Source organism: Pyrus communis, chromosome 13, assembly GCF_963583255.1.
Source record: "Pyrus communis chromosome 13, drPyrComm1.1, whole genome shotgun sequence".
Taxonomy (NCBI): Eukaryota; Viridiplantae; Streptophyta; class Magnoliopsida; order Rosales; family Rosaceae; genus Pyrus; species Pyrus communis.
In genome coordinates this window covers 16,436,932-16,460,220 of record NC_084815.1, presented here as the reverse complement: position 1 = coordinate 16,460,220, position 23,289 = coordinate 16,436,932, and the positions used below count along the sequence as shown (strand labels likewise).

The following is a 23,289-nucleotide window of genomic DNA, read 5'->3' as shown; positions in this document are numbered from 1 at the left end:
AAACTAACAACCTGGATTGCAGTTGTACAAGATGGAACAAACAGGAGCATGGGACAGCGACAACTATTTTGTTTGGGACGTGCTTTGTTGAAGAGGAGCCGGATACTAGTCCTTGATGAAGCTACTGCGTCAATGGACAATGCAGCAGACTCTATTCTGCAGAAAACTATAAGAACAGAATTTGTTAACTGCACTGTAATAACCGTGGCTCATAGGATACCAACCGTGATGGACTGCACTAAAGTGCTTGCTATTAGTGATGGTAAGCATTGCATTAAGTTACAAAACACTTATTTATGTTGATTTAGTCGTTAATTAGCAAAATTTACGTTCACAGGGAGAATAGTAGAGTATGATGAGCCAATGAAGCTGATGAAGAATGAGGGCTCATTGTTTGGGCAGCTAGTCAAAGAATACTGGTCTCGCACTGCCATTGCCGGCATCCACTCAGACGACTAATAAGGAAAGGTATTATTTCCGAAGAAAGTATCGCCTTGTTTGCACCATTGGAATTCGACTTTAAATTCTTAATACGTGACTTTGCTATAAGTTTGTATGATCAAGGAGCTGAGATTGCAGAAGTATCTGCTTGCAGCATTTAGAGAACATGCCCAGGAGCATTTATTTTTTTATCCTGAAAATTGTCTTTTAAGCCCAATGTCACTCCTATTAACCAATGACAAAATAAATCCTCGGATTAGGAGCAACAAAAACTTTATAACTCAAAAGTTCAAATCCTGAAACTCAAAACAAAGTATTCAAAGCTTTACTGTTTTAGCATCGAGGGTTTCGAATGCTAGACATTTTCCTCGTCCCATAACACCTTGCAAACCCAAAAAATTGGGGATTGGGGATTGCAGATTTTGAACTGAGGACCTCCTTTGACGGAAAAATGTCTACTGTACCATATTGACGAGACCATCGCTGCATTCCAAAAGCTTAAGCTGCTAGGAATGGGCAAACAATGCATGTATAGCATCCAATGTATGCATTTTTGTGTGAATGTAAGGCGCACACATTGGATTTCCCATAGTTCAAGTGGTTAAGTGAGCAAAAATTTTCTTTTTCAAGACAACTAGTTTTGGTTTTAGCTTCAAGGTTATCAATTACGGTTCAAAAACCAAACCGAACCAGAATTAAACCGACCATGATCGGCTCAACTTCTGAGTGGTTAGGCGTCGTTGTTTGAGCCTTCTCCCCCGAGAGGAGCGGTTCCGTTTCTGGTTCTGGCCGGTACTGTTTGGTTAACTGCACCGCGCCCAACTCTAGTTTACATTTACCAGTTTTAAGTATATTTTTGGCAGTGTAATAATGTATAGATGGTGCCCTTGTGCTTAAATGCTTCTTACTTTAAAACTACTAACTACACCTGCTCTGATACCATGTTAAGTTGACGGTCATAGAACATATTTTTGCGAAACCAGGTTACAAGAAAAGGGTACCTATGCTAACAATTCTAATTCCCTGGATTTGATTTTCTGTTTCCTTGTTTAGAAATTAACAACTGGATTAGTTTTTTACATTTGTGCATGCTTTTCTTTAAAAACAATTACAATTGGAATTATTGGAGGATATCCTTATACTAGATCCAAAAGATAAACCGTGGTGCTTAATGAGTGATTCCAATAATATAGTGGACATAATTGAGAAGAAAGGTGGTTGCCAATCTACGACGTCGTATATGACAACGTTCATCAATTTTTTAAACAAAGGAAATCTCTAAATGTTTATGGTGTCCCTTTTACTTAGTGCAACGACCAAGCTGATAACAATAGAATATTTGAGAGATTTTATAGGGTTATAGCTAATTCGTATTGGTTAAATGAGAACCTAGATTATAACCTGCATAACTATTAACTACCCAATTTATGGGTTGGACCATGGACCTATTCTCTTAACTTACACCTTAAAAAATTGTTATAAGAATAATAATCCCTTTAGATTTGAAGCTATGTGGCTTCTTCATCCTAATTTTAAGGATTTTGTTAAGAATTCTGGCGATGCAATTGAGTCTTTGGTCTTATTGACACTTTTATGACATGTGTTGGGACTTTCAAGTACTTGATTTTTAAAATTTTTTTATTTATTTTGGTCACAAGTACCTGGTTAAGGGTTGGAATAAAACTTTTTGTAATTTAAAAGAGTTTTAAGGAAAAAATTCTTGGGGACCTTGCTGAGGTGCAAGAAACCATCATGAATAATCAAAATGTTGATTCAGAGATAGAGTTAGAAATAAAGCTTAGTGAGAAACTTAATTCAATTCTAAGACAAGAAGAAATCATGTGGACACAGAAAGCTAAAGTAAATTGGTTGCAATTAGGTGATAAGAACATAAGGTATTTCCACACAGTGGCAACTGTTCAAAAAAAAAAAAAAAAAAAGAATAAGAGAAATGAAATTAAAAGATTAAGGATAGTTTGGATTTTGGTGGAATGAGGCTAAGGTTTTGGAACATGTTTTTGTGTAGGACTTTAAACTGCGGTTTTTGTTGTGATAGCACCTTAGCTCTCGCGGATATCTCTTATATTGCACATATTATTAATCCTTATATTGACAACCATCACAATGAACTTTTACTCAAGCCTGTTAAGGATATTGAAATATGGGATGTAGTTAAAAGCATTGGTGCACTGAAAGCACCAGTTCCGAATGCAATTGGTCTAAGTTTTTATCATGAATATTGGGATAAAATCAAAGATTCGGTGAGTGCAATGGTTAAGGACTTCTTTAAAAATAGTATTGGCTTGAGGCTTATTAATCATACCAACATTGCCCTTATCTGAAAAAGTAGAAAATCCTGAGGTGGTAAGCATGTATAGACCAATTAGTCTTTGCAAAGTGAGCTATAAAATAATCACAAAAATCATTATTAAAAGGTTAAAGCCCCTTCTTGACCACTACATATCTGGAAATCAAGGGGCATTTGCTCCATGATGTTCTATTCATGATAATATTTTGATTGCTCACAAAGACTGGAGCAATGGGAATCAAGCTAGATTTAGAAAAAGTATATGATTATCGTAATTGGGAGTATATCATGTATGTGCTTCTTAGATTTGTTTTACAGAAAGATGGGTGAACTTAATTATGGAATGCATTACTTCAACTTCCTTCTCAGTTTTGATAAGTGGTTCTACTCATGGTTACTTTTACCTTAAGAAGGGAATTAGGCAAGGGGATCCCTCATTGCCTTGTATTTTCATACTTTGCATGGAACCGTTGATTAGACACTTCAATGAAATGGCCACTACCCATGAATCACATGTTGGTTTCTGTCATCTCGTGGTGGATTTAGAATATCAAATCAAGTGTTTACAGACGATTGTTTGTTATTTTCAAGGGCAACTACAAAAGGTGCTAGGAATGTTCTACAAGTTCTTAATATGTTTGTCAAAGCTTCGGGTCAACAAGTAATATTCCACAAATCCTCACTTTATTTTTCAAACAATACTAATGCTCAAACTAGCAGTACTATTGCGAATGTTTTACATATTCAACATAAACAACCATCGGTAAATATCTGAGCATTCATAATATCATATTTCGGAAAGACCCAGTGAATGAATGTGAATTAATCAAAAGAGTTAAGCAAAAGCTTGTTGGGTGGAAGGCTAATACTCCCTCTAAGGCAAAAAAACTAACCCTCATTACGTCCAACTTAATTGGTATGCCGAACCATATCATGTCTTGCTTTAAATGTCCTACTTGAGTAACTAAGAACGTAAACAAGAAGTGTATGGACTTCTTCTGGGGGAGAGATAGGAAGTTAAGACCTATGGCTTCGAAAAAAGTGTGTACTTCTAAGGATCAGAGGGGCAAGACATCAGAAGAATAGATCATTTCAATAATCCATGTCTGCCTAAGTTAGGATGGAAAGTTTTAAAGGAGGAAAACAATTGGTGGGTGTAGATTGTTAAAAGTACTTAAACAATGATGACTTTTTTAGTTGCGAAGTCAAGCAGAATCACTCTTTGACCTATAAAGGGATTTTGGGATATTTTGGACCTGTCATTTGGTTTTTCCTTATCCATTGTTTTCAGGTAATTCCTGAAAATCAACGAAAAAGCACAAATTGTGAGGCTAAAGTGAGTGATTTTATTGATAATAAGAGTTGGGATAGAGTTCGTCTCTCCCAAGTGTTGGATGTGAAACCCCGTCCCAAATTTTGTGTATTTTCATATTAAGGGATTTATGAAATTACCATTTTACCCTCTTATCCCCTCACCCTACCCAGATTCCCCCATTTCCCTTTTTGGGATATTTTGTATTCTTTTGCATTATTATAACATTTTCTCTCTCTCTTATCACTTTCCCTTTTTCTCTATATCTCTTCCCTCTACCCGAGCTCTCTCTCAACTCACTCTTTTTCTCTCGCCCCAATCCCCTCTCCCCGATCTGCAGACACACCCACACACCCAAATCGAGACAAACAACAGCACACCATGCCCATCGTGTTGAGTTTACTCTCTATCTCTTTTCCTCTGTGGAGCACAAAGAACCCATGAAGCTTCTTCGACGAGTCCCTTGGCTTTTGAGCCAAACTCCGGCCAGCTTCGGCCACCACACGACGTGTCTTAGGTATGAAGCTCTTCCTTTCATCATAAAATTCAATTTAGTAGTTAGATCGCACCTTAGGGTTAAGTAATGGAGTCGATCGGAGCTCGGGAAGCTTTGGTCTTCTCGCTTGTCGAAACTGGGTCAGACTCGACCCAAAATCCTAAGACCCGGATCGAAACCCAAACCAAACCCAAAGTCTTGGGCCGAGCTACCAGGCCTAAACCCTTTAACCCAAAACCCAAGGCCTTCGGCCCACTGAGCCCAACTCAAATCCAATCCCTTGGGCCGGGTTACAAGCCCAAAACCTTTAAGGCCAAACTCTAGGCCTATACTCTTTGAACCTAGGCCTTTGGGCCGTGCAAACTTGGGCCTTCAACTAGTTGAACCCAAGCCTAGGAACCAAACCCAAACTCGACCTGGATTCGGTCCAGACCCAATCGGACCCTAGAACCCAGGCCACTCGTGAATGGCGCGTGGGCCTGATTGTGGGCGAGCATGAGGGGCCATGAGGGGCCGCCTGTGCCAGCATATGGAGCACATGCGCCTTCGCCGTCATCCACAACAGCGATCACGGTAGCACCGGCGAACTTTACAACGACCCATCTCGACGCGTGGCCATCGGGGCCACCACCTTGCGGCAGCGCGTGGGGGTACCCAAGGTCCCCCCTTATATTTTTTGACATCCTTAATCCGTTTATGACGTCTATTTTCCAAAATTCAATCGTTATGTTAGAGTTTTATTAATTAGACCCTTTATGTGCTTAGGTGTGTTTGTTAGCAGCGTTTCCGTCTTTCCTATTTCGCACGACTCTTTGATGACGGAGTATCTGTGAGTGGACCCCTTCCAAAATGCATAATTTTTCTATTAGAAATGCATACATGAAAATCATGATTTAATGGTTACGTTTTATGAGTAAAATAGATTTTACTTTTTATGAGATATCATGATTTACTGAGGATATTTTGGAATACCATGCTTTATCGATTACATGTTCTTTTTTGTATATATGATGGATGACTATATACTATAAAGATGTTTTGAGATATGATGTTTGAGCTACTGAGCTCTGTTGGGATATATGTACTTATGTTGGAAAGATTATGTATAATGTTTTTGTACTTATCTAGTGGTCACTGTTCTGCCTACGGGCGTATGTTCTGCCTAGAGGTGCATGTTTTGCCTACAAACAAATGTTCTGCATACGGGCGTATGTCCTGCCTATGGGCATGTGAAGGAGAGCCTTCGGGCGATTTTGATACCACTACTAAGCACACTACATATAATATATGTTTTATGAAGTTTTATGGCATGCTAGGGTTTTCGGAAAACCTATTACATATTATGCTAGATGAGTTTTCATGAACTTTGGGTGTTAGTACGTTGTCGAATAACTATGTTTGTACTGCTTATATATCAACTTGGTTCACTCATGTTTGTTTTGTGCCCCCTCAGGACATAGGAACGAGGCATATGATCCAAACTACGAGGCATTCCCTCTTCTCTGCTTTTGACATCACTTGTAGTAGCACTTTCTGTACACCTTCCGCTTGTATTCTAAATTAGTTGTATGCTCTGAACATGTCATGCATTATCACTATCATTTTATTGATAGCTGAATATTATTATATTATTTTGTTAAGGTTATATTTGAATATTACATTACGTAGTTATGCGTGAAATTTATATGCACGTTTCACATGTTTTCGGCATATGCATTCATTAAATGGCTTACATCACCCTCGAGTGTCAGCCAGCACGTGGCCATCCCACTATCCCTTAGTCATCGGGATTGAGGCGTGTCATTGGACATGGTTGATGTGAGAAAAATTTGTATGGTGTCTATTTCCCCTCAAAATCAAAAGTGATAATTTCATGTGGGAACACTCCTCTACTAGTGAGTTCTCAATTAAGTCGGCGACTTGGATTGAGAGTAACAATAACCAAGAAGTTAAAAGGCAAAAGCTCCTTTAGAAGATATGGAAGTTAATGATACCTCCTAAGGTAAATATCTTTGCTTGACTTCTTACTCATGAAAAAACTTCATATTAGGATGAGATTGAGTAATTCATTCAAAATATTAACCAATTGTGCCCCATGTGTGGCAATGAGGATGAGACTCAAAATCACATTTTTCTTAATTGCGAGCATGCTAAAGAAATATGGAACCTTTCTCTAGTAAGTCCTTGGAAGAATAATTTGACTCAGTTTAATAATGTGTTAGATTGGATAGAATTAATTGACAATGCTAAGTGCAATGATTTGAGTGATCTTAGTAAAGTTCTTTTGAATTGTTGGCAAATGTAGAATGATAGAAATAATAAAGTTTTTAGAAGTATGATTCCTAGTTTAGCTAGGAGTATCTCCATTTCCCTAAGCAAGTATAGGCTTATCCTTTTTTAATGTTAATTGTAAGAAGATATCTCAAGGTGACCCTTGCCACCAACACTCCATTAACTGGCATCCTCCTCCTCATGGTTATGTGAAATGAAATTTTGATGGGTCAGTTAGTTTCGATTGTTATGCAATTGCTTTTGTTCTTAGAAATGAGGAAGGGCAACTTATGGGTGATGGGGCGTTGAACCTTGATGGCGCCACCATTTCAGTTGCAGAGGTCGTTGCTTTAAAGGAAGGACTTTTGTTCGCCAGGCGCAAATGTGTGAAGAAGCTGACGATGGAAGGTGATTCTAAGCTAGTCATCCAGGTGTTGCAAGATGTTTAGATGCCCCTTGACATCTTAAACCTATCATAAAGAATATCTAATGGTTGGCTTCTGGGTTTCAGAATATTAGTTGGAAGCATATTCATAGGAAGACTAATTTCGTGGCGGACCCATTAGCTTATATGGGTTTTACTGTTGCCAACCCTCATTGTTGGGGTTATTGTCTTCTGATTCAGCTATAGAGGCTTTTGATTTTGATTGTATGAGAAATAGTTGTATTAGAAATGTTAATAAATTTCTTCTCCATAAAAAAAAATAAAAAAAATAAAAAAAATAAAAAAAAATAAAAAAATAAAAAAATAAAAAAGTAAAAAGAGAGGGGAATTTGAATCACTCTCACTGCAAGGGTTAAATTACTAAGATAAAAAAAAAATAAAAAATCAGCAAAAACAAGTAGACGACTTCTCATGTTTGTTGAGCAAACACAAACGTTGCGTTTCGTACACCAACCTCGTAGTCATCGACGTCTTACGGCACCCCCTCTCGCTGGTGTCCCTTCACTCCCTCGACGAGTCCGTCGCCAAAATAACCCCAACCCAATTATCCCCTTATTATATCTCTCTCCCCCCCATTCACCAACCCTCCATTTCTCCTCTCTCTCTCTCTCTCTCTCTTTCTCATTCCATTCCCTCTCTAGAACAGCTGCAGCCATGGAAGCTTCACCATCTCTGTCGCGCATAGGCCTGGCAGGCCTCGCCGTCATGGGGCAAAACCTCGCCCTCAACATCGCCGAGAAAGGGTTTCCGATCTCCGTCTACAACCGCACCACCTCCAAGGTCGACGAGACCGTAGACCGGGCCCACAACGAGGGGAACCTCCCTTTGTTTGGGCAGTACAACCCTCGCGATTTTGTGCTCTCCATCGAACGGCCCAGATCTGTTATTATCCTCGTCAAAGCTGGAGCTCCGGTTGACCAGACCATAGCCGCCCTCTCCGCCCATATGGAGCCCGGCGACGCCATCATCGACGGCGGCAACGAGTGGTACGAGAATACCGAGCGCCGAATCGCCGAGGCCAACGGTAGGGGGCTTCTGTACCTCGGGATGGGAGTCTCCGGCGGTGAGGAGGGGGCGCGCCACGGGCCCAGCCTCATGCCCGGCGGGTCCCACCAGGCATACACGAACGTCCAGGACATCCTCCGCAAGGTCGCCGCCCAAGTGGAGGATGGTCCCTGCGTCACCTACATCGGCGAAGGGGGTTCTGGTAATTTCGTCAAGATGGTCCACAACGGAATCGAATACGGCGACATGCAGCTGATTTCGGAGGCGTACGACGTTCTGAAGAACGTCGGAGGGCTGACGAATGAGGAGTTAGGGGAGATTTTTTCAGAGTGGAACAGGGGAGAGCTGGAGAGCTTCCTGATTGAGATTACGGCCGACATTTTTAGGGTTAAGGATGATTTGGCGGATGGGTTTTTGGTGGATAAGCTGCTCGACAAGACGGGGATGAAGGGGACCGGGAAATGGACGGTCCAGCAGGCGGCGGAGCTGTCAGTAGCTGCGCCCACCATTGCTGCTTCCTTGGACTGCAGGTACTTAAGTGGGTTGAAGGAGGAGAGAGAGAAGGCCGAGGAGGCTCTGAAGCTGGCAGGGTTTAAGGAGGAGATTGGCAGCGTGACGAGCGGCATTGATAAGAAGCGGTTGATTGATGATGTGAGGCAGGCATTGTACGCTTCGAAGATATGCAGTTATGCTCAAGGGATGAACTTGTTGAGGGCCAAGAGTGTGGAGAAGGGTTGGAATTTGAATTTGGGGGAGTTGGCTCGTATTTGGAAAGGCGGTTGTATTATCAGAGCGGTGTTCTTGGATCGGATCAAGAATGCTTACCAGAGGAATCAGAGTTTGCCAAACTTGATTGTTGATCCCGATTTTGCTAAAGAAATGGTGCAGAGGCAGGCTGCGTGGAGGAGGGTTGTTGGGTTGGCAGTGGCAGCCGGGATTAGCACTCCCGGAATGTGTGCCAGTTTGTCATATTTTGACACTTATCGGCGGGGTAGGCTTCCGGCCAACCTTGTTCAGGCTCAGAGGGACTTGTTTGGGGCTCATACCTATGAGAGGGTGGATCGCCCCGGGGCCTTTCACACCGAGTGGACGAAGCTAGCTCAGAAGAGCGGTTCTGGCGTCGGTGCACTCAATTGAGGTGTTGTTTGCTAGTTTGATTTGGATTAGATGGTGGTTGTTTTGATAATCAAATTTGAATGGTGTATGTCTCTTAGGGTTGGAGGCTTCTTTGCTTAGGCATAGCGATCATTGCTTTACCCTTGATTAATAAGAACTGCATATGCCTTTTTTGAGTTCAATGAGCTTATGATTTGCCTCCATTGTTCACGTATTGTCGTGTTTTTATTCGATAAATGGAGAGCACTTTTAGGTTTATAAGATAAGAAGCTTTCACTTTCTTATGTATGTGGCAATCATGCTGCTTGAACTTGCAACTGGTAGATTAGAGCTAACTATTTCTCTAGTCAGATGATGGTTAAGTATTGACCTAGTCGAAGGCTTACGTTAGTAAAAAAAATGGCACCTCAAAATTTCCAACTTACCCACGACATGCTTAGTGATTTTGACACTCTCTTTTTATACTTTTTCAACTCCTCTTCTTCTTGACCCTCTATTTATTCAAAAGAGTGCTGGACTCCTCTTGTTATAGTGTCCTCCGTGATTGTAGTCAGATATTGAATCTTGCAGAACAAGGGTACTCTAGTAAGAGTAAATTGTAGCAATGGTTCCTCAACTTTAATCAAATTAGAGTAATGACACCTCAGCTAAAATTCATTACCATTGGTCCCTCAACTCATTAAAATGTATAGCTATGGTCATTTTCGTCAACTTCGTCAGAATTTTATCAAAATAAGTTACGTTGGAAGGATCATTGCTACAATTGGGGTTTCTCAGCTCATCAAAACGTGTAGCCATGGTCATTTTCGTCAACTTCATCAAAATTTTGTCAAAATGAATTATGTTGGAAGGACTATTGCTACAATTGAGTTAAAGTTTGAGAGACCATTACTCTAATTGAGTTAAAGTTGAGGGACTATTTCATTGGTTAGATTAAAGTTGAAGGACCAATAGTAATTGATTTTTAGTTTAGGAACCAATAGTAATTGATTTTTAGTTGAGAGATCATAACTACACATTTTGATGAGTTAAGAGACCAATAGTAATGGATTTTTAGTTGAGAAACCATTGCTCCAATTGAGTTAAAATTAAGGGAGCATTGCTACAATTTAATCTTCTAGTAATCATACTGATTTGAAATTCCGATTCAGTTGAATTAGTAAAGAACTTTATACAGTCAATATCATTGGCTCTTATTCCGCTTCTAGAAAGTTTTAGTAAACAACTTGAACCGGAGTTCGGATGATTCCTTGCCAATCCAATTCTTAAATCCGACTACGGACGAGTAAAACAGCTAAAAGATTGTGCGCTGTGGATTTTCTCTTTGGGCAGAAAACGAAACCGGGTATCACGGAGAGTTCTGTACAGATAAGAAGCCGCCAGCTCTACCCCTAAATCGAAGGCCTAAATCAAAGGCGAAGGGAATTAATATATAAATCGTTCCACAACAGACATGATCACAAAACATGGACAACAATTCATGGTCTGATCTTTCAGTTTGGTGCAGTATGCAAGACTTGGCAGCAAGCTTTTCTTGATGAATTAGTTCAGGGTCGACCAGAGAGCCATGCGCCATGGCTAATGAACCATGGTTGCTTCAAGCACAAGGGAGAACTTTTCAGCGTAATGGAGCCCTCTGATCTTTTGAATACTCAGTCGGAAACAACATCAGAGGAGATGCAAGAAAGTTGTTCATGAACGCGAAAGTTTGCGCCTGGAAATATGGTTGGTTGCTTCTCTCAAGAAAGGTAAAAGTAGATGTAGATCAATATGGTAGTTCATATATATTCTGGTTCGATAATCCTTTTCGGAACAAGATTATCAGCCTTTTCCTTTGGAACTGAGGTACAAAACCCAGACATGTAGCCACATTCACCGCTGCTCCAACTACTACAATGGTGATTGTGTTATTTTTGTCCTGGCCAGAAGACTCACTGATGTTCATATCCTAAGCTCCAATAACACCAGGGATAGAACATGGGATGAGATTTATACAACTGATCCTATTGACGAGGAAGCAAGGGAGTTGGCCTATATGGATGGAACTTTGTTTTGTATTTTCCGTTGGAGCTCCCTAATTGGTGCTTTCAATCAATGTTGCACTCCAAGTCTGGGACATGATGGATTGCTCCACCATCGCCATCAACAATATGAGCAACAGATCATGCGAGTTTTACTTGGTTGAAGTTTTCTATGGAAAAGTCTATTTGATAGCTGAAGAAACACATGATAGTTGGCATGCTTTTGAGTATAACGGTTCAAACAAGAAATGGGTTCAGATCGAAAGCTTCAGAGAGATGTTAAAAAATGGAGCAGTATTTCTGGAGCGCGCTTCATCTGTTGCACCAGAGGTCCCACAAGAAGTAGAGTTTGGGCGTCAATTTGCAGAGAGCCGGGTAATTACATCTCGCTTACTACGTAGAAGATTTGATGCTTTTCTACTAGATGATTTCAAAACCAATTGCACACCAGGGTGTGATATAATTATGGATTGGGTATATAATAAATATTTGAATACTTTGATTCAACTTATTCCAGAAACTGACCGTGATCATGAAGATGGAAAGTGGAGAGTACGAGGATGGTGTGGTATGCAAGACGTGGGAGCAAGATTTTCTTGATGGGGTAGTTCAAGGTCGTCTTGAAAACCATATGCCATGGGTAATGAACTATGGTTGCTTCAAGCACAAGAGAGAAATGTTCAGCATATTGGCGCTCTCTTATCTTGTGGCTAAACGCACTTACTCGGATGGGAACATCATCAGAGAAGAAGTAAGAGAGTTATTTGTGGAAACAAAAGTTCGCGCTTCAAAATATGGTCGGTTGCTTCTCTCAAAAAAAGGTAAAAGTAGAGTATGGCAGTTCGACAACATTCATTTTCTATAAACCTTTCCGGAACAAGATTATCCAACTATCTTCTCCTTTGGAGAATTGGAGGTGAACAACAGAATCGTAGAACATGTAGCCACATTCACGGCTGCTCCAACTACTTCTGATGGTGATTGTGTTGTTTGTCTTTTCCAAAAGATCTAATCATGTTCATGTCCTGAGCGCCTATTTTTTTTTGTATATTCCCTTCGAGAAGTTCATGCACCTGCTTACTGAGTTCCTTTAATGTTGAACTCCAAGTCTTGGATTGCTCTACCATCCCAACTAACCGGACGAACTATGAACTACGCAATTTTTACTTGGTTGAAGCTTCCTATGGGAAGGTCTATTTGGTAGCTGAAGGTTATCGTGATGAGTGGTATGCTTTCGAGTATGATATGATGATTCAAACAAGAAATTGTTGAGGTAAAAAGATTCAGAAAGATGTTCAAAAATCGTGCACTGTTTCTGGAATGCCCTTCATCTGTTGCAATTGAGGTTGCACCAGAAGCAGAGTTTTTGAGTCAATTCGAGGGTAGCCGGACAGATCGTTCTAACTCACTAAAGTTGATATGTGATGATTTCAAAACCAATTGCAAACCGGCAAGTGATATAATCAAATGTTGGGCCTCTAGTAAACATTTTCTAACGACAAATTTGATTCAACTTATTCCAGAAGTCAGTCATGATCATGGAGATGCTGAAGATGATAATGATACTCGGATTATTTCTCTTCCTCGGAGGGCATCCCTTTCCGTTCGGTTGGAGGAGAATGGCAGGAGAAGGAAAGAGTGGGAAAAGGAGATGGAGTGGGAGAACGAGATGGGAGAGGAGGAGAACGGAGACCACTCTATATGATATGGAGATGTATTTGCTCAAGGAGAGGGAGAGGGAGACGGTGAGAAAGAGGGAGATGATGTTGGATATCGAGTTGGAAGGGCTGATTAAGACGAAGAAAGGGAGGGGGATGGACATGTTATTGTGCATGGAGATGGAGAGTGAGGTGGAAACTGAAATGGAAGGGTTGATGCAGAGGGAGAAGAGGAGAGGGATGAATGTGTTATTGCGTATACTGTAACGCTTCGAGAAAAACTTGGGAAAGGAGTGCCCCTCCCACGTATGGACGCCTTGCAAGTTTATTTATGATTCAGATTCTGTAACACACGTCATATTTTTGGACGGTGCACGCCACTCAACACGCCGCATTAGGTATCTCACTAATATTCGGAAATAAGTGCAATCATTCGTAAACTGGACGAGAAAGATGTGAAGGTGAAACTACACTTTCTGGAATATGTCAAGCAGAGATAATGGAGATCAAATCTTAATGCTTATTTTTTCATGCCAATCACCCAAATTTACAATTCCATTCAATACTTATTGCCTTTGTTCAAACAAGTACCTTCTGATTTACCTTCAGATGAAGTGATCCGATGAACCGCGGCATGGATAACCATTCTCAAGAGCTGGCATTGTTCTTGTAAATGCAGCAGAAGGCATTTTACTACCGTAAACCCATCTGTTTTCGAGAACCAAATCCTCTTCAGCTTGTTTCTCCATTGTTTCAATCTTCTTTGTCCTTAGACGCTTCAACAATACAATCCCAACATAACCCGCCACAACTATCAGAGGAAATCCAAGCACGAACCCTATAACCCACAAATGCTCCATACTTCCTTTTCTCTTGGACGGAACAACGATCAAAAAATGACCTTGCTCTGTGGTGTAACACACACCAGGTGATCTCATTTCGCTGAGGGAAACCGTCCCATTGTCAGCAAATGATGCACATTTTGCCGCTGCGCTTGTTCTTCTGTCCAATGTGAGATTCGGAAACTGAACCAGTATAGGTTTCCCCATCGTGTTGAGGCCGAGCTTTGTGGTGCTTTTCGAGCTTGTATTCGAAGCATCATAAACCGTAAAACCAACAACAGAAGAGACTAGTGAGTAACCTGGAAGAGGGTAGTAGTGAGATGACCAGTTGCCCAAATTTTGATGCACAAAAGCCAGTCTCTTCACATGAGGCATTGGCACGGTCCTTGATGGAATTTTGAAGCAGCTGAAATTAGTAGCACCTCTATTCCACAACCGCCGGGTTAGGAGCCTCACTACGGAGACTTCCATGCCGGATAGGTTAGCGGGGAGGACAGCCTTGTACAGAACGCCAGTGCGAGCCCGGCGCTCTGCAAGTGCCTTGAAGGCCAAATCTCTACTAAACACATCCAAAGACTCAGTAGTAGAGTTGCTCAAGCAGCGCACACATGAAAAAAGTAAAAATGTGAAGAAGCAAAAGCAAATTGAATTCGTGCTCATTTTTCGGATTCTCTAAACAATGCAGCTGAAAATATGTTTTAGCCTTCTTTCTATCAGGAGTTGTGCTACTTGAAGGGATTCTTAATTAGAATTTGGCTTTTGGAGAAAGTGCTTTGGTGAGTGTATGATTATGTGTTTTCTGCAAAAGAGAGTCAGCATGCTTAAGTGGTCCCAGAGGGGAAGGGCTTTTTTCAACATCTTTCACCAAACGTTTCTCTTTGACTTTTGTCAGATTGAACAACAAAGATACCGTGGCAGTTCACAGAGGAGAATCCAATCCAAGTTAAGTGCTTTTGAGAACTAATTGAATGTGGATTATTTGGAAAGAAGAAAGAAAATCTAGGTCAATTGAATGCTGGTGGGAGTAGCACTTATTAAGCATAAACGACATGCGTTGATTGCTCTCCTATGCTAAAATGGTGGTGATTTAGGCTGATTTCTGCTAGGGGGTAATGATTTAGGCAAACAATAAAAGCTATGGAATGATGGATTGGACCTCATACTTGATTGTTATGTTCATAGTTTGACTTTGTACTAATTTTGTAATGCATTTGATTACACAAGACTTTATTTGGCATCCTAACCTCTTTTTTTTTTTCTTCTTAGATTATATGGTTTAGAATTAAAACACGATAAATAAATACACGAAAAAATAAGAAACTGTATCGTGACTACAAATGATAAAATTTGTTAGAAATGGACAGAAGTACCAAACTCAAATCCACAACCCTCCTCATTGGGCCTACAAAACACAACACAAAAAAAAAGTTTGGGCCAACAAAATAGGTAGAACCAAACCCAAAAAGACAAAGCTCAAATAACATTTTTATAAGCAAAATCCAAATAACATGCAACCTAACAAAAAATAGAATAGTAAAACATATGACAATATGGCAAGTGCCTTACTTGAAACATTTGAGAAAGAAAATAATTTATGTGCAATTTCTTCTTTTTTTTTACTTTTTATACATCCCTTCTTAATTTTGGACTTTGGTCTTCTTGATTTATTCAATCTAGTGACTAAAAGAACAGAAATGAACAGGAGGTGAAAAAAGAGTATATAAAGCATTTCTGGAAGAAAATCGAAGGGAATGGAGGTTAAGGATATGATAGATTAGTAAAGGAGGAAGAACAAGTAGGAAGATAAAAAGGAGTGAAGAGAGGCATAAGTCTATAGGGTTGAGTAGAAGACAAACATGTTCAAGTCTATAGGGTGAACATAGTTTTAAAAGGCGCTAACCTGATGTCATAACTATTGTTAATTTTAGAAATAAAATGTGAGTATGTGCCACCACACATTTGAGTGATTTTTTTAAAACCCAACCGCACCTATCGAATCTGATCGAGTCACCTTGAAAGCTTACTAAACACTAGATCGTAGTATTAAATTTTATTTTGTAAATGCACATTTAGAATTTTGAAGTGATTTTTTGTTTTTTGTTTTTTAAATTTATTTATTTATGTTTGTTGGAAATTAGTTTAATTTAAAAAAAGAACAATGTTTAGCTACTCTAAGATGAGTAAAAACTCATACTCAAAATTTCTCAAAATTGTTCGTTGTCAATTTATAGAACTCCGTGTTTATATTCAGAACGTTCAAATTATAAATCATCTTATAAAGATCGCTTCTACAAAAAATCAATTAAAAATAAAATTGTTTAGTCATCAAACTGCTTGAAAACAAATTAACCGTATTGATAAAAGCATTATAAACCGTCTATGCATTTATTATAATAAATTAACTAAACGATCCAAGTTTTAATTTATTTTTTACATTAAAACACTAAAAAGAGTTTTGAGTATGACCTTCTGTTCATCTATTCATCAATATTGTTTTCAAAAAAAATACAACTTGTTTACACATTAGGGGAAGGGTTTTGCAGTGCAACATGAGGAAAGCGAACGTCAATCTCTCCCGTCCTCGGATTGTTACGAACTCGGACGCATCACCAAGTGGGCTCGCCGGCGAGTCGGTCGGCTCCGACAACGAGGTCCAAGACTTCGCCTTCGCATTTAACGATATAAATTTTTCCAATCAGGTTATGTTGATCGAAATCGTAACCTATTCGTCGGAGGGCAAATTGGAAGTCGTCGAATGCTCTGCCGTCTCCTGTTGGGCGCGTAACAGAAAGCGACAGAGGGCGGAGATTAAGAGAGACAATGGTATGTGTTTAATTTTGCCCTTCAAATTTTGAATTTTTTCGGTGCTTGGTTGATGGTGGTTTGGATGGAGTTAGGTTTGTTTGGTATCTGTGAAGAAAATTGGAAATTGAAGGAGACATTTGGTCTTTAGCGTTTTCTTTCCGAAAAAAAATTCGAGTCTAGTTGATGGGTAGTGTGTGCCTTGACAGTGCTCAAGTGGGTACATTGGGAATTGGCTTAATTTTGGTCGATAGATTTTAGGGTTTGCGAAATATGAAGTATTCGATAGTTTCCGACGACATGAAGCGTGGTTTTGTTAATTTGGAGAAAATGAGAGTTTATATACTTTTAGTTTAGAGTTTGATAGTGTTGAAGAATGGGGTACCAGTTTAATTATTTACGACCATTAGACCATCTCCAATGATGACCTAAAACCTAAAAATATTTAGCTCAGAAAATTTAGGTTTTAGCCCATAAACAGCTTTTCTAATCCAACCCTTCTGGCTTAAAATTTTAGCCCCAGATTATCAAAAAATGAATTAAGGCTATTTTTTTTAAATTAACTTTTTTTAAAAAGAAAATTTATGTAGACTATTTTAAATTAATTTTATGAACATTTTAACCTAAAAATATTTAAATTCCGATAAATTTTGAAAAATCACTAAATCAATATATGAAAATCAAGATAAACCACATAAACTTAATACCAACGACATTTAATAAACCACATAAACTTAAAAAATAAAAAAGACAATTAATAAACCATATAAACTTAAAAAATAAAAATAAAAAATTAATAAACTACATAAACTTAATACAATCGAAAACTCATAGACTACATAAACTTAATAATGATATTCACCATCTTCACTTGTTGATGGACTTGGGTGATAGTCTTGAGATGAATCATCATCTTGAAATATACTCATTGTGGCATTCCTTCGTAAAATTTCCTTTTGCTTACCACGTAAGTATCTCTTCCTCTCTGGAGTGTATTTGTAGAGGTCCTCCATTATCAAATTAGTTTTGTACCTTTCTTGCTCCCTATCCCCTTGTTCCTTCATGGCCAAAAGCATTTGAGCCGATTCTTCTTGTCGACGGCACTGGATTTCGTTCATTATTGCCATTTCGCTAGCAAATTGTGCACGTGTCGGATCTTGGGACTTTCCTTTTCTCTTTACTTCCTTTTGCTTATCTCTACCCGGGGGCCTTGCAAAAGAAGAAGTTGGGGTCATTTGTTCGACAACTTCATTGTCGGCAAAATTCACACCTTCATTGACATTATTTGGGGGTGGGGCTTCATTATGAAATAATCTTCCACATTGTTGGTTCGCATCGGTTCCCCACCTCGGACAATCCTTGAGGATGTTCCAAGCATGATGCAACTTAAAAGCTTGATTTTTTGGTGTAGTTCTTGTCTTGTAAATTGCTATTGCTTTGTCACCCTATGCAACAAATACATAAAAACAATTAGTTGCAAAATACTATTATGTACATGACAACTAAAATATCAACAAATAAACTCACAATTTCTGAGGCGCCCCTTCCACTAGGCATATCAACCATGGCTCTCTCCAAGCTTCATTTCCACAAAGTGCACGCTTTGATGATAATCTTTCACCGATCATAAACACCACCAACTTCCCTTCGACCGGCGTAGGAGTTTTCATGGAACTTATCAACGATTTTACCCCATAAAACCTTTCTATTTTAATTGGTGCCGACGGCACCATCTTCACTAATCGAAATCCATGCCAAACATAAAGCAATATCTTCGTCAAAGGTCCAATTACGACCTCTAACATGTTTTTTTGCCATCTTGAAAATTCTGGAAATGAGAATAAATGGTATAAAGAAAAATTGGAAGAATTGTAGGAGAAAAGTGAGTTTTGTGTGGATGTTTGAACAAATACATAGGTATTTATAGAGTTTTTGGTTGAATTTTAGGTTAAATAATTTTTTAAAATTATTCTAGCCGTTGGATTTAAATTTGGACCGTTAGATCTTTTTTTTTACCGTTATATTTAATTATATTTGATCTAAGCCGTTGGATTCAATAAATACATAAATATAAAACTAAAAAAAAAAAAAATTTGAACCTAGACCGTTGGATTAACCAACGGCCCATTTAAAGTGACCATTGGATTACAAAAAGTAGCCGTTAGGCTGCTTTTGCTTTGAAAGCTGAGGGAAAAGCCCCACGTGGGGCTGTCGGCTGATTGCAAAAAGGGGCGCATGCGGCGTGTGCGCGTCTGGCGGAAGGGAAAGTGGGCTTCACAGCCCGTGTTTCACTCACAACAGGTAGGGCCCATAATGACTTTTGGCCTAAAAACGGGCTGGTATTTGGCCTTCTTTTAAGTTTTGGGTTTTAGGTTTTATTTAGCACATGGGTTGGAGTGGGTTTTGAGGGGAAAAAAAAAGGGAATTTTAGGTTATAAGCCATTGTTGGAGATGGTCTTAGGATGGGTGGTGTGACTCGTGTCTAATAGCATGAGTTTTGCAATGCTTTATTGGTTAAAGATTGTTACATTATACCGCTTTGTTTTTTGTTGGATTCATGATTGTTAACAAGTTAATTTTTGGGGTAAAGTGCAAAAAACTACCTCAACTATTGATGTCACGACACTTTCATACTTCATCTTTTAAACTTGACAATGTCATACCTCATCTTACGAATTTGTGCCAATGTCAGACCTCTCTCTTTGGTCAGAGTTTCCGATAAATGGTGTATATAGGTGGGTCAGATGAGGAGGAGAGAGTGGAGGTGAAGTCCATGGCGATGGGTTCTGAGAGGGCGAAGCCTCTGCACAATTTCAACTTGTCGTGGTATTTGAAGTGGGGGAACCAGAAGCACTTGTGGTGCCAGAAGGAGAGCTCCAACGCCAGCAGGAGTGGCGGGGAAAGGTTTGGGGTTAATCGGCAATCGTCGGCTCAGAGGATTGAGAGCTCGTCGGCAGTGATGACTCGGGTGGGAATAGTTTCTGGGTTTTGCGATTTTAGGGATGCAGGTTGCAGGGAGAGAGAAGAGAGAGAGAGGGTTGGGTAGGGGAGAACTCAAAGAAGGGGATTTGGGTTTTTGGGGAGGGGGACACGGGTTGATGGTTTTTTTTTGGTTTATTGTTTATTGTTTTTTTTTATTTATAATTTTTTAATATTTATTTATTTTTAAATAAAAAATGGGTCTCATTTCTGGCCACGTCAGCATTTAACAGAAAAACTGACGGAGGTCTGGTATTGGCACAAATTCATAAGATGAGGTATGACATTGTCAATTTTAAAATATGAAGTATGAAAGTGTCGTGACACCAATAATTGAGGTAGTTTTTGTACTTTACCCTAATTTTTGTTAAGAGGATGATCTTGCTGAAGAAAGGAGTAATAGTTTGAATGCCTAAAACCAGTTATGGAATTGGTGCTACCTAATTATAGGGGTTTGGCAGTAACGTATTTGTTAATATATAATGATAAGTTGGTGGTGTAATGGTTTTCTACAGTTGCCTCTGTTTAACAAGTATTCCTTTTTTATTTCTAGGTTTCTTCTTTCCTTTTTACCCCTGTTGTATGCCTTTAAATTTCTGAGTTTCTAATCGTATGTGTGCGTCAGGACACCTATCGTGATTATTTGAGTTTTTAAGTTATTGGAAAAAAGCATAGTTTAGTCCTTAGATTCAATGTGAATGTGCATGTTACTGATTTGTAGTGTAATTGCTCTTTTGCTCTTAGTTGAGGACATTCCTGTGCACCGTGTGGGGCAGGTCTTAAATTGTGACATGCCAGATGCAGAGGATAATGTGGTATTTGAAAATCAAGACGACGAAGCTGGGACAGTGAGTGAGTTTCCTTCCACCGTGGGAGTAATACATGCTTTTGGTCTCTGTTGTTAGTATGTACTCTCCAATCTGCCAGAACTGGAATAATTGTATGAACCTTTTTTTTTTAATAAAAAGTTCAAAACTAAGCAAACACTCCTAAGATATACAGAGCATAAAGTTTGTTTGCTTCCTAGACTGCTGTAGTGATTTTACATGCAAATCTACCTTTTTTAGAAGACATGCAATTCTACTTTATTCAATATCAAATAGCACGCAATTATTGCATTTGGATTACGTATGTGGCTTGTGTTATTTCTTGGTCGCCGTCGCATTTGTTAACTGATTATCGTAGGATTTTGACAATTTACTAGAAAATTTTGTAGCAGACGACTTTTCGTGGAACCTGGACTGTCATACGGTTGTTAAGGTTAGAACCTTACAGGTCAGTTCTCCAATCTTGGCAGCAAAGAGTCCATTTCTCTATAAGGTGAGGATCCTGTCGTGGTGATTGCTGCTTTTACTCAATGGCTGTCTACACTTGCTCACTTGTTCTAATTTTGCGTCGCTAGTTGTTTTCAAATGGGATGAGAGAGTCAGAGCAACGCCAAGTATCTCTAAGAATTCATGAATCTGGTATTTTCTCCTGTATTATATTATCAGCTAGTTGAAAATATTGGACCATCTTTATAAGGAAATTGGGAACTGTAATTATGCTACATCTTAGCCTTCTCTAATAGTAAATACACTTTCTTTCTTTAATACAACTGCAGAAGAAGCGCCCCTTATGGAAGTTCTTACTTTCATATATAGTAACACCTTATCTGCGATGACACCTACTGCTTTGTTGGACGTGTTGAAGGTTGCTGACAAATTTGAGGTGGCATCTTGCATGAGATATTGCAGTAGATCATTACTCAAGTTGCCAATGACCCGCGAGTCTGCTTTGCTATATTTGGATCTTCCATCTGGTATTTTGATGGCAGATGCAGTTCTGCCACTGACAGATGCAGCAAAGCAGTTTCTTGCTGGACACTACAAAGGGATAACCAAGTGAGATTCTTTTATAAAACACTAGTTTCTTTTACTGAAGTTTTAAAGTCTTATGATCCTTGTCAGTTTCCACCTGTTTGTGAAGGCTCTCTTGTTTGTGTAATGTTTCTTTAAATAAGTTGGTGGAGCTTTTTATTTCCTCAACTTGTAACCACCTTTTCTTCCCTGTTTTCCAATATTGATATTTACTTAGATGGTCTGAATTCTTGGAAAGCATTTTCCTTCCGTTTCGCTTGATTAAATCAGTCAATGTTAAGTGATTTATGTATGTTATCTTTATAACGTAAATTGCATATTCTAGAGTATAATTCTTGAATTGTCAAATATATGACCAGGTTCCAGGATGAGGTGTTGAGCTTGCCCCTGGCCGGTACTGAGGCTGTACTGTCTAGTAATGATTTCCAGGTGGCGTCAGAGGATAGTATTTATGATTTTATTGCTAAAATGGTCTCGGACCCATTACCCAAAACGAGAAGAACGACGCAAAGTCCTTGGCCAACACCTTGGTCGGCTCATTCGTTTTCCACGTCTTGCCGAAAGCTTAAGAAGGTCCTAACCTGCAGTGACTTTGATCCTGGACTTGCAACAAAGATAATGCTGGAGGCTTTGTTTTTTAAGTCTGAGACACCGCACAGGCAGCGCACCCTAGCTGCAGCGGATGCCAATGCTGCCTTTCGTTGCTTTTGTAGAACCCCGTCTACAGTGTAGTGTGTTCCTGGACCTAAAGCGCGAAGAGTGTGGACGTTTGTTCCCAGCAGGCCGGGTGTACTCACAGGCTTTTTTCCTTGGTGGGCAGGGATTTTTCTTGTCAGCCCATTGTAACATGGACCAAAAAAGCTCATTTCAGTGCTTTGGGCTGTTTTTGGGGATATGCAAGAGAAGGGATCGGCTAGTTTTACAGTTGACTAAGAGTTCTCAGCAAGATCAAAGGCCCGGAGAGAAGTTTTTGTCTAAATTCAAAGGAAATTACACTTTCACCGGAGGCAAGGCTGTTGGGTATCGAAACTTGCTTGGCGTACCCTGTACGGCATTCATGGCCGATGACAGCATCTATTTCATCAATTCCGTACTCCATCTCAATGCTGAGCTCACCATCAGGCAATGAGTCCTTTGTAGGAATGGTTTTGGAAGAAGCTTTAAGTAAATGCTTGTCTAACAGTAGTTTAGATGTCTGGAAGGCGTTAGGTACATTTCGGCACCAGTGACTGGATACTCGTTTAATCAATCCCCGGTCGAGTTGCCTCATGTGTTTGAACTGCTTATCCCAAAGAAATGAAAAATATGTATGGTTACGGGAAATATAGTTTCTGTTATTATTATCTGCTCTTTAAAGTTTAAACCATCTTTTCATTTAATTAGTTATGTCATTTGGAAAACAGAAACTAGACCTTCTCATCCTAGAATGTATACAATGATCCAAACCGTCAATTTTTTAGTTCACTCTCCAAAGGTCATAAAGAATTGGATGCGGTGGCGGAACACTGCGTCGGTCCAACCCATAAATCTCGGAGATTAACAAGTTCAAGAAAGTGAATGCCTCCATTTGGGAGCTCCAAATCTTAGTAAATGGTCCAGTAACATGGTTCTTGGTAAGAGTAGCAAAAGTGGCAACGACCACCGAAAAATTGTGGCGTTCGATCTGCCGAAAGAGGAGGAAGTCGGTGTAAGTGATGACAATGCTCTTGACTTGCATGACGACGATGATGAGGT

General features: G+C 39.5%; 3 protein-coding genes and 1 pseudogene across 3 annotated transcripts; 3 read left to right on the top strand and 1 right to left on the bottom strand.

Moving 5' to 3' along the window:
- Positions 1–7,733: 7,733 nt before the first annotated feature.
- On the top strand, positions 7,734–9,742 carry LOC137712615 (6-phosphogluconate dehydrogenase, decarboxylating 3, chloroplastic). The gene has a single exon (XM_068451721.1). The coding sequence runs from the start codon at positions 7,928–7,930 to the stop codon at positions 9,413–9,415; it is 1,488 nt and encodes a 495-aa protein (XP_068307822.1). The 5' UTR covers positions 7,734–7,927; the 3' UTR covers positions 9,416–9,742.
- A 3,936-nt stretch (positions 9,743–13,678) lies between these two features.
- On the bottom strand, positions 13,679–14,575 carry LOC137712257 (uncharacterized). The gene has a single exon (XM_068451364.1). The coding sequence runs from the start codon at positions 14,573–14,575 to the stop codon at positions 13,679–13,681; it is 897 nt and encodes a 298-aa protein (XP_068307465.1).
- Positions 14,576–16,421: 1,846 nt separating this feature from the next.
- LOC137713297 (BTB/POZ domain-containing protein POB1-like) lies at positions 16,422–21,528 on the top strand. The gene is made up of 4 exons (XM_068452582.1): positions 16,422–16,738; positions 20,441–20,548; positions 20,913–21,016; positions 21,099–21,528. The coding sequence occupies exons 1-4, from the start codon at positions 16,465–16,467 to the stop codon at positions 21,195–21,197; spliced, it is 585 nt and encodes a 194-aa protein (XP_068308683.1). The 5' UTR covers positions 16,422–16,464; the 3' UTR covers positions 21,198–21,528.
- Positions 21,529–21,583: 55 nt separating this feature from the next.
- LOC137713296 (BTB/POZ domain-containing protein POB1-like) lies at positions 21,584–22,869 on the top strand (annotated as a pseudogene).
- Positions 22,870–23,289: the final 420 nt, after the last annotated feature.